General features: G+C 43.3%; 1 protein-coding gene across 1 annotated transcript in view; it reads left to right on the plus strand.

The window, feature by feature from the left end:
• Positions 1–11471, plus strand: part of OSBP2 (oxysterol binding protein 2) — a gene marked incomplete at its 5' end in the record, with an annotated part of 155156 nt that continues 143685 nt past the window's right edge. Inside the window, one exon of the mRNA XM_021711414.1 lies at positions 1–581. Within this exon, the coding sequence (XP_021567089.1) occupies positions 1–581 (581 nt within the window). The remainder of the gene's footprint in view (positions 582–11471) is intronic.

Consider the following 11471-nt stretch of genomic DNA (forward strand, 5'->3'; position numbering starts at 1 on the left):
TCGCTGTTCACGGTTGTGCCCTGCCTGTCCTGCCACACGGCGGCGCCGGGCATGAGCGCCTCCACGTCCGGCTCCGGGCCGGAGCCCAAGCCTCAGCCCCCGCCGGCGCCCGAGCCGGAGCGGGGACCGCTGTCGGAACAGGTGTCAGAGCCAGTTTCTGAGCCGGTGCCAAGGTCGGAGCCTATGTCTGAGACGAGGTCTGAGCCCGGGCCAAGGGCTCCGCAGGCATCGGAACCGCCGCTGGGGTGGCGGACGGGGTCAGAGTCGGGTCCAAGTGTAGGGGCCGGGCTCTTCACCAAGGCCGTGTCGGAGCCGCTAGCCCAGGGAGTGGGGAGAGGGCCCTTGCTCAGACTCGAGTCAGGATCCGTGCCGGCCTTAAAGCCCCTGCCTCTTCTGCGGCCAGGGCAGGCGAAGACTCCTCTTGGGGTTCCAGTGTCAGGCACTGGCATGACCTCCAGTGCCACAATGACCTTACTGCCTCTGGACAGCTTCAAGGGCTGGCTCCTCAAGTGGACCAACTACCTGAAAGGCTACCAGCGCCGCTGGTTCGTGCTCGGCAATGGCCTGCTGTCTTACTACAGGTATGGATGTGCCAGGGTGGGCCTGGGGCTGGAGGGTGGTGATACTGCAGTAGTGGTGATGGGGTGTCCACTGGGGTTGGGGGACACTGCCACTAGTCGAGGGATGCTTAGAGCATGTACTCCAGCAGGAGAAGTGATGCCTCTGGCCGACCGCCAGGGACAGGGCTCTGCCCTCTGGCAAGGGTGGATGTGACCTGCGCCCGTGACCTCTGGCGAGCTTAAGTTTAGGGGACAGACAGGGAGGCGGAGTAAGGGAGTAATCTGGGCCTCAGGTCCCCTCTGGTCTTGGTAGTTGTGGGGCCTGGGGAAGCTAGCTGGAGTCAGCCCCCACAAAGTCCTTGCCCTTTCTGGTTCAGGAGCCAAGCATTGTGTCAGGGACTAAAGGAAACAGTCACCTCATTCATTCCTTAGGACTTGCTCATGGGAAAGGCTGCTTGTTCTTTCTTCAGTTGGTTACTCACACCTTTGCTGATGCCTGCTGGTTGTCCCGCCTTGGGCTGGGCACAGCGGACTCTCAGCTCCTGCCCTTCAGGAGCCCATCTTGGCAGTTTGTGGAGAACCAGGAAGTGTTCTGGTGCCTCCTTTCTTATTCCAGAAGCAGCATGGGATTCAAAATTGAAGTCCAGTGGTGAGATAGCTAACACTATCTTCCCACTGAAACTGGGGAAGTTACTAAAGATTTCCTTTCCTTCCTTGCTGGCTATTCCCTGGGTATGTTTTCTGGGGATGGTTGGCTTAAGCTTTGAGATCTCTGATCATTCTATGCAAGTGTTCTCAAACCCAAGCATGCATCAGAGTTCCCTGAAGGGCTTGTAGAGACACAGAGTGCTGAGCCTACCCACTGAGTTTCGGATGCAAGGGGCCTAGGGGAGGCCTGAGATTTGGCTTTTCTAAGGTTCCCAGGTAAGTCCAGTGATGCTGGTCTGGGACCACACTCTGTTCTCGCACTACTTCATGTTGCAAGTAGGAGGGCCCTGACTTGCTGTTACTGAAACTTGGGTCAGCTCTGTTCGCTTCACTGAGCCAACAGTATCCCTTTAGGTCACTCACTACAGGGTTCATACCATATCCTTCCTATCCTAGCCTTTTTGGGGCACAACTTCTAGATGACTGAGACTGTGATGCCCCTGAGAATCTGGGAATCCCACTGAAGTGATAGTTCCACTCCAAGATAGGGGATCACCTGCTGTCCTTAATTCCCGGTAAGACAGAAAGTTGAGATGTGTTTCTAAATTGCCCTTCTCATGTGGTATCTTGGTGCCCCTCGGCCTTCTCAGCTGCACCATACACAGAACACATTGTCCTTAGTGTTAAGAGACTGGGCAAAAAAAGATCCTTTTCCAAATTTTGTTTTTTTTATCTCACTTACCATACTTTGCCAGGTATGTGAATATTTCATCAAGACAAATAGTGAAGGTCATATGTTAACTGTGAACCGCATGCTCCATTTCATGTTACATTCATTTATCTCACCTTTACTACTGCACTATGAAGTGGGTCCCAGTATTGCCCTGTTGTACAAATGAGTAGTTCTAAGGTTTGAGAGGGAGATATAGCTCATCATTTAAGTGACCATCCCGGTAGTTAGTGGAGAGAGATTCTGACCCAGAACTCTTAGACTTCAGAGTCTATTCCTGTCCCATACACATCCTGATGTCCACTCATCTTGAGTTTATCATCTCTGTGTTATCTGTTTTTACCATGTACTACTAAACTGTAGTGGTCAAGATCATGTTTATAAGTATAGGATCTCATGGTGGCAGAAATATCTGGATATAGTGGAAGTAAAATCGGACCTCATGCTTTTTTATTTTGCTTTAATTGGAAAAACAAAAATGTCCATCTTTTTTTCTTAAAATAACTATGTATAGACAGTCGGCATTTCAAAGTAACCTCAAATGTACAGATTTTGTGGGTAACTGAGAAAAATTCTTGCTGCTTACTGATATGGTTGTGGTGACAAATACCGATTTGGTGGGGAGGAGGGAGTAGAGACAAGTTTCTTGTGTGTGCACTTGCATAGGCCAGGATTAGATTCTAAGGTAGTTGGAATTGTTGTTTGACTCACCTAGATGGAATGAGTGGTTCCTGACATTTATACATTCCCATGCTCTCATTTGCTTCCATGTGAGCCTGGCCAGGAAGGGGTAACAGAAGCTGAATGAATGAACTCATGGCCTACACAGAGGCCCTTTGCTTGCAGGCTGTGTATGTACGTGCCACCAGAGATAAGTCAGTCTCTATCTGTAGAAAAGGCCCTTTTGAGGTAGAACTGGAATTGCCACTTCAGATGTTTGACATTGCTCTCCTGTTCCACTTCTGATCTGAATTCTGCCTTCTAGACAAGGCCGTGCTGCCAGCCGGAGTCTAGGACATAATCCTGACAGCCACAGAGTGGATTCTTGGGTGCTGTTGAGCTGAAAACAAAGTGTATGCCCCATGCAGTGCATAAGTGTTATCTCTTCTAGCCCTTCCCCGAGCTTTCAGTAGTTCTTCAAGTGAGTGTGACTGAGCTAGAGGTTCTGAGATTAGGGTGCTTTTGAGCTGAAAACATAGTGAAATAATCTTTTTACACATGATCTATGTTCCTTAGGGGCTTACCTGCTGGGGTGATCCGCTGATGGAGAAGGAATCAGAGTAATTTCTCTTGCTAACTTCCCTTTTGGAAAGACCTCCCTCAAAATTTTAACTTTTAACAAAGTGGAGCCTGGTGTTTGGAAAAAATTTGGACCCGTATTTCTTGTGCCCCCTGCCATTTCATCCCATTTTCTGGCCTTCCTGTCTCCAGGAAAGCTACCATCCCAATCCTGGTCATGGTCCCTTTTTAATTTAGTTTTAGCTCATCTACATATAATTACATATACAGGGATGCCAAAAAAAGGAAACACATTTTGAGAGCTGTTGTCAATGTATTACTTTTTGAAGTTAAATTAAATTACCATAGCAATGTATAGTATGATGTTCACTCAACCGTGCTTCCTCCATTTTCTTTGACTGTCCTGCCTGTTGTTTGGTGATGCTAGCATTCATTTGATAAACGCCATCTTTTGAGCAAGCATCGTAAAGTCTAGCACTTTTTATGCATTTTACTCTTGATGGATCACTATGAAAAATTCTTGTACAGATGCAGGAGTTTCTTTTGGGTGAAATTGCTGGGTTGTAAGAATTGTGAATGTTCACCTTACATAATACCAAACTGTTTCCCAAAGCATGTGTATCAATTTATATTCCCAATAGCAATGAATAAGAGATTCTATGGATCTATATTTTTTGCAACTCTTGGTGTTGTCAGTGTTGATTTGGCCAATCAAATGTGCCTACTGTGGTATCTCATTGTAGTCTTGACCTGTGTTTCAACTCCCATTATTTTATCTTAATAGAAAAATACTAAGGGTTTGGATTAAAATTTCTCCTTTAAGTATGGCTTCCTCGGGTACTTCTGCCCTGGCTTTTGCTTTAAAAACTCATTTGGTTGCTTAAGTTTACTCTAAGGGAGAAATCACGTAGTACCAACAGTTGGGCTTAGTAATATTTATGTTATCAGGAATAAAACAAATGCTCTTTGTAAATATCATCACATGTAATAAGTATTTCTGGGAGATATAGATAATTGTTGTCAGGCTTTCACTTCCTTCTGACAATGCGGTAGGAATATAAATAAGACAGAAGATGAGGTTCTTGTCCCACTGCTTGGCATTCTTAATTATATATTTATTGGCATACTAACAAAGAGAATATGGTTTTGCATTTGATTTTTTTGTGGGGGTGGAGTTGTTAGGACGTTACCATTTAAAAAGTTTCATTCCCAGTTCTTGTCTCATGGAGAATATGTAATTACATAAAATTAGGGAAGAATTCATAAATAACACAGACTTTTCAAAGGTATTGGCCTCAGTAAGTCCTTATAGAGACAGTGTTCTAAACACAACTTTTATCTACCTTAACAACAAAATTGATTAGGTTAAGCAAACTTCTGCTTCCAGTTGTCTGTTTCGTGACATTATAAGTGACATTTGTTTCCCAGGAAATGATTTCAAACAAAAGCGTGTGTTTTATTTATTGTTCAGGCAGATCTATGCTTAGTAATGGTTAAGCCAATAAGCAAGGAAGGTCTCAAATAAATTAGTCCGGTTCTATGGTGTTTCATACTATGAAACCATTAGGAGGCTGAAAAGGAATGCACAGGTTTGAGGATGTGTAAGCTGTTGAATTGATCTTTTAGCATTTAGCACAGGGGTGTTGCAAAGAGGTGACAATGGACTAGGAACATATTTTGAAGGAGCACAGTGCACACCAACATTCTTAGCAAGTTCTAGTGACATGAATTGCGATTTTCCCAACAAAACCTACCTCCTCCTCCTCCTAACTTTCCTCTTTCTATGAATAGCTGAAAACCTCTTAGTCATATTTGTTGCCTCCTTCCTCCCTCATCCCACATCAGATGGAATTACCAAGTCCTGCCTGTCTCTCTCCTCTAGTCCCTCCTCTCTATCCCCATTGCCACATCATGGTTCAGATCTGCCTTCTGCTTTTCCAGTGTCCCAGATTCTGTCCAGGACAGTATGTTCCCGCTGTGGTACTAGCTACCCATCCTAATGGTCCTGGAGTTGTCGCAACTTCTTCAGGATCCTCTTTCAACAGTTGAAAGCAGGTCCCTTCACTGAATTTCTCCTGTTTGAAATACTTACAGTGGCCCCTGACTGATCCAGGGAGTACTCACTTGGAGTAAATTCCTCCTCTGGGAATTTACAGGGTGGGTCTATGGGCATCTTTTCAGATAACTTGGTGCCAAACCAAGTTCAAAGTTCATGGCATGGCAAAGTTCAAAGTTCAAACCATGGCAAAGTTCAACATCTTCTGTCTGTTCCACATAGAGCCTAGCACAATACGTGGTCACTGCTACACTCTCAGTAGCTTGGTTAGTCTGTGAATGGGTGAATGCATGAATGAACAAGAATTGCCTGTGAGCTTATGGGATTTCAGAAAACCTTGCTATGTTAGTGCCAATTTATCTTAATTCGTCTTCCATTTCAAAAACTTGCTTGCTGCAGTAAGACTGGGAAGATAAATTGGAGGTTGTAGGCTTATGGCGGGAGTGCCAGAAAAGCAACATTTAAGAAATGTAGACATAATATGTTTCTAGGTTTGAATACGTTGCAGTAGGCGGCTTGATGAACCAGTAGCTTATTTCTGAGGCCCTCCTTTGTATTTCCATTGGCTCACAAGTGTTTGTACATGTGGTCCGTATATATCTAGAATGATTTGTCACTTTGCAAAGTTGGCAGTGGCTGGAGGAATGAGTAGCAAAGACAGGGCTTTTAGAAGGACTTTTTCAATCTTAATAGATCTTTAAACTAGTTTTCTGTGCACCTGGTGGTTTGTCTTGCATGTGTTACATATGCAAGACCCTGAAGAAATCAGGCCTCAAATCAAAGAAGAGGTCTCTGCCCTAAGATGTTAGATCCAATTGGATGATAGGACCTTCTGTAGGTGCCGGAGTGATTTCCAGTTCAGTTTCAGTGAGGGAGTGCTGATCTTGCCATCCTGTTATATGAAAGCAAAAGTAGAAGCTCATGGACAGTACTGGGACTCAATCACAAACCTCTGACTCAGCCCATGCAAAGGTGTTGCCCCACCTCATACTGAGGAGACTTCTTGTTGGGTTCCTAGGGTGGAAGTCTCCAAGACTAACCCCAGGTTTGATAAATTGGTTGGAGGATTCACAAGACTCAGCATATAGTTGTATATAATAAACTATAAGTTTATACAACTATAAGTTGTATATATAGTTGTTATAATAAAGTATAACCCACAGTTATACTTTATTACAATGAAAGGATGCAAACAGAACAATCAGCAAAGAAAGGGAAAAGGTGCATGGCTAAAATCAAGGGAAAACCAGGCACAAGCTTCCAAGGGTCCTCTCCCAGTGGAGTCACACAAGATGTGCTTAATTCCTTCAACAACAAGTTGTGACAACACATGTGAAATGTTGCCAACCAGGTAAGTTCGATAAAGACCCAGAGTCCAGGGTTTTTACTGGGAGCTGATCATGTGGGCACCTTCTGCTTGACATGTACCCAAATTTCAGATTTCCAGAAGAAAAGCAGATATTAAGTATAAATCAAATTGTATAAACAATTTAGACACAGTGAGCTACCCTTATCAGTATGGGAATGTTGGGAACCCTCCCCAAATCCAAGCTCCCAAACACCAGCCAAGGGCCAACCTTGGAAGCCTATCAAAATATGGGCAGTCTTGGGCCTGCTATGTGAACTCTTCTCTGCACAGGTCTGAACTCCTTCTTCCTTGCAGACTTCAGTGACATCAGTCAAGGTAAGGACTGACACTTCACTCTGGTTCAGAGAGAATGAGTACCTGTATTTGGCTTTGAGTGATAGAGTGTCTTCTTGTTTCCTATCAGAGAAAGTCACATGCCAGTCTTGCAGAATGACAAGCATATGGTATGGTCTGCTGCTGTGTGTGCTGAGTGCCCTCTCTGTGCAGCCTCTGGCCATGCAGTTAGCCATTTATCGCTTCAGCACTTTTCTGATCTAGACCTTCCCTAAGGCCATCTGGCAGTTTGGCTTTTACACATGACTGGGCTACACTTGTCACGTGGACCTCCTTCCTCCCCAGTATTCCTTTGGTGAAAAGTCTGCTGGGAGTTCTTCAGCTGCTATTGAACCTGGTGTCTTTTCAGAAAGGGTCTGTTAATTCAGTATTGGGGTCTGATAAGCAGTCCAGAACATTTGTGACAGGGAGCATAATAGCTTTGGTTGTGTCTCTTATTGATCTGCCATGCTGCCAGCAAGGTGCAAGGTGGTATGGGTGACAGACCTGCCTGCCACTGTCACACTACTGGAGTAGAGGAGAAGGAGGGAAGTCTGCACACATTCTGGCTGTTCAGTAAGAGGCTGACAGGTTCGGCAAAGTGCCTTGAGAAGTTCCCAGGAAGCTGGGTTTTTGAGCATGTGGCTTCCACTTCTGTAGCCTTCTAGGATATAGTTGGCAAACTATATCAGTAAAAAATACAGACCTATGAAATGGGGGTGAGGTTCCTTAGAACAAGATGAATATATGCTTATTCCAAGGGGAAAGAAAGATGGAAGAAATGGCCTATTTCCTGGATGACTGTGCTGGATACTGACACGCAGGAAGGAGGAGATGGCAAGAGACACTCCTGAACAAAATTGAAATTGGCAGCTTTTGATGTGTGGTGAATCACACACAAAGTGTCACCACATGGAGGTATGACTTGAAGAGGCCCCTTTCATAATTATACACATGAAACAAACCATCAATGAGTTTTGGGGTCATGCTGGGTGCTGTGTGCTTTTTTCTTTTACATGCAATGCTTTTCTGCATCTGTTTCTGTTTTTTAAGAGTCCTTGGAGTTCTGATCACCTGTGGATGCTTCGCTCCTTTTGGCATCCCATCACATGCTCAGCCACAGCTCTGTACATTTGATACCAATTTAACAGTCTTGACTCACGCCATTTGATCTGCATTTCTGGGCCACTGCCTGAAACCCAGAAGAGGGCAGATGGCATTGCTGAGCTTGCATAGGAAACTGCCAGATTGTGTTGTCCTTGGAAGTAGCAGTAGGCGCTGCCTTCCTGTAGTGTGTGGCTTCCCTGGGCTCACCAGATAAAGCATCAACTCCAGGCACAGCACTCAATGTCCTTTGCAACTGAGTCCCCACCTCCTTTTCCCCTGTCACTCATCTCCTGGCCTCAACCCTTCTTCCAATCAGCTGACCTTACTCCCCCTTCACAAACCACATGCCTTTCACTCTCCCCTTCAGGTCTTCACACCTGCCACGCCTTCAGCCAGGATCCCTCCTCGTTGGGACTGAAATCCTAGCTAGGCGTCTTAATTCCAGGTTATCTCATCATGTGCCTACCAGGATTCCCCTACAATTGTCTGGAGGAACTGTCCTTCTTCTGGATGCCCTTTTGTGTATTGTCTCATTTGGCCATGCACCCTTGTGAGCTGGTAGTTTGTCCATCTCTCTCCACTAGACTGGCACCTCCCTTCTCCCTACCAGAACATGGGGCCATGCCTTCTCAATGTAGTGTCCTCTAGAGTGCTGGGCATAGGGCCTTGTGCTTAGTAGACTCTCAAGTTTTAGTGAAGTGTTTTTATAGAAAAAGCACTTTGTAATTATGATATTTTTTATATTATAAAGACCTAACATGCAGCCTGGACCAATGTAGTAGCCCCGGGGCAGTCATTGAATTGCTGGGAGAACAAAGTGATCACAGGGGGCTACACATAGTCCAGCTTTTTCAGCTTCCTCTCTCCCTCCCTTCCTTCCTTCCTTTCAAGATAAGGTCTCACTCTGTCATTCAGGCTGGAGTGTAGTGACATGATCATAGCTCACTGCAGCCTCGGACTCCTGTTCAGGCCTTTCTCTCTCTCTTTTTTTTCTTTTTTCTTTTTTGAGCTGGTGTCTCACTCTGTCGTCTAGGCTGGAATGCAGTGGCACAATCACAGCTTATTGCAACCTTGGTCTCCTGGGCTCAGGCAATCCTTCTGCCTTAGCCTCCCGAGTAGTTGGTACTACAGGCACATTCCACCACACCCAGCTAATTTTGGTTTTTTGGGTTTTTTTTTGTAGAGACAAAGTCTTGCTATGTTGCCCAGGCTGGTGTCAAGTTTCTGGGTTCTAGGAATCCCTCTTCCTTGACCTCCCAAAGTGCTGGGATCACAGGTGTGAACCACTGTACCTGGCCAGACCCTTTTCTAAGGCTTAGCATGAGTCAAGGATATGTGAGGCTATAAGAGCGCATTGTATTAATTTATATTTAAAACTCTTTGTTATGAAGAATTTTAAACATATATAAAAGCAGATAATAGCATAACAATCCCCCAAGCACCCAATACCTAGTATCAACAATTATTAACTTCTAGGCCAATCTTGTTTTATCTCAGTCCCCCTCTAATATCATTTTGAAGTACATCTCAAATATTGTATTTCACCTGTAAATGTTTTAGTATGTATCTCTAAAGGGTAAGGATATATATTTTCAATGCCATTCTTACAACTAAAACAATAATAATTCCTTATTGTCATCAAATAGCCAATCAGTGTTCACAGTTTCAATAGTCTCAAATGTCATAAATTAAAATAATCTCAAATGTCATTTTATTTATTTATTTTGATACATTTGTTTGTATCAGGACCCATCTAAGGTCTACACACAGAATTTCCCAGAGTGTGGATTTTGCTGATGTCATTCTCTGGTTATTGGTTAACATGTTCCTGTCCTCTATGATTTCTTAGTTTGGTAGATGAACTTAGAGCCTTAGAACAGGTGGTTTTCTTTCATCAGGAGCTCATAATGTCTGGTGGCATCTCTCTTTGTGATGTTAGCAGCTAGTGATGATCGATCTTAGATTAGTCTAATCCTATCATTTCATCCTTATGGGAATACTTCTATAAAGAGAAACTTCACCACATCTACAATTCTTTGGTTACTCAGGGATACAGTTGACACAGAAAAAGCAGAATCAGTGACTGATTGTTTCCCTCTATTCACACATTTTCAAAATAATGAGTTGGTCCTTCTCTTCCAATAGTAGCCAATTACTTGTAATTTTTTAAAAGTGTCACTATAGTCTCATGAATATGAGCGTATTTGATGTGTTTCAGCCCACTACCCTTACTATCTTTCATGATGCTCATGTTGTCCTGCTTTGTCTTTGTTAGTGGGAGCCTCTTCAAGTTGGCTCTGGAGGCCTTTAGGAGGACCCTGATAATATTGATAGCTTCTTTCCTGACTGCCTTGAAAAGATGTTCTCGGCTTTTCTTGTACTTGCCTCAGTCATTTCTCCAAGGAGCCCCATTTCTGTTTGGTGGAAAATGGTGTTTGGCGATCATAATCTTGGTGCCATGAGGGGTCATTGCCACCAGGTTGGTCACTGTCTCTAGGTCTTTGTAGTATATAGAGCTAGGAAATATATGTATATATATACATATGTGTGTGTGTGTGTGTGTGTGTGTGTGTGTGTATACACACACACACACACTTATATTTATATAGGTTTTATATTTGTTTTTCAAAATCTAGGAAATATATATTCATTTTACAGAGAGCTAGGAATTATATATTTATATAATGTTTGTTTGATATAGATATACATATGTATGTTCATATTTATATATATTACATATATTTCCTAGCTCTGTATAAATCAAATATATAGTATACATCTGGCCTCCTCCTTCCAGAGCAAGAGAGTGAGGTGGGAAAGCTTGAGCACATTTCAGTTCAACAAGCATTTTGTGGGCTTCTCCTCTCCTAGCTCATATTTTTGAGGTACACTGTGATATTTTGGTGCATGTATACAATGTGTATATTGTAATGTGTCCATATTTATGGGGTGTGGTGTGATATTTTGATACATGTATACAATGTGTAATGATCAAATCAGGATAATTAGCATATCCATCACCTCAAATTTTATCATTTCTTTGTTTTTGGGAACATTCAAAATCCTGTCTTCTAGCTACTTGAAAAAATATACAGTAAATTGTTGTTAACTGTAATTACCTCTACAGTGCTATAGAATACTAGAATTTATTCCTCCTAGCTAACTGTAATTTTGTATCTGTCAATTTACCTTTATTTCTCCCCTACTTCCCTCTACCCTTCCCAGCCTCTACTACTATTTTACTTTCTACTTCTGTGAGATCAACTTTTTTAGCTTTCACATATGAGTGAGATCCTAAGGATTTATCTTTCTGTGCCTGGTATATTTCACTTAACATAATATCCTACACGCTCATTGATGTTGCTGTGAATGACAGGATTTCATTCTTTTTTTTGTTGAAATCTTTTCCATTGTGTATATATACCACATTTTCTTTTTCCTTTCTTTCTT

The sequence above is a fragment of the Carlito syrichta genome, unplaced genomic scaffold (genome assembly GCF_000164805.1).
Source record: "Carlito syrichta isolate Samal-C Ts95f unplaced genomic scaffold, Tarsius_syrichta-2.0.1 Scaffold302276, whole genome shotgun sequence".
Taxonomy (NCBI): Eukaryota; Metazoa; Chordata; class Mammalia; order Primates; family Tarsiidae; genus Carlito; species Carlito syrichta.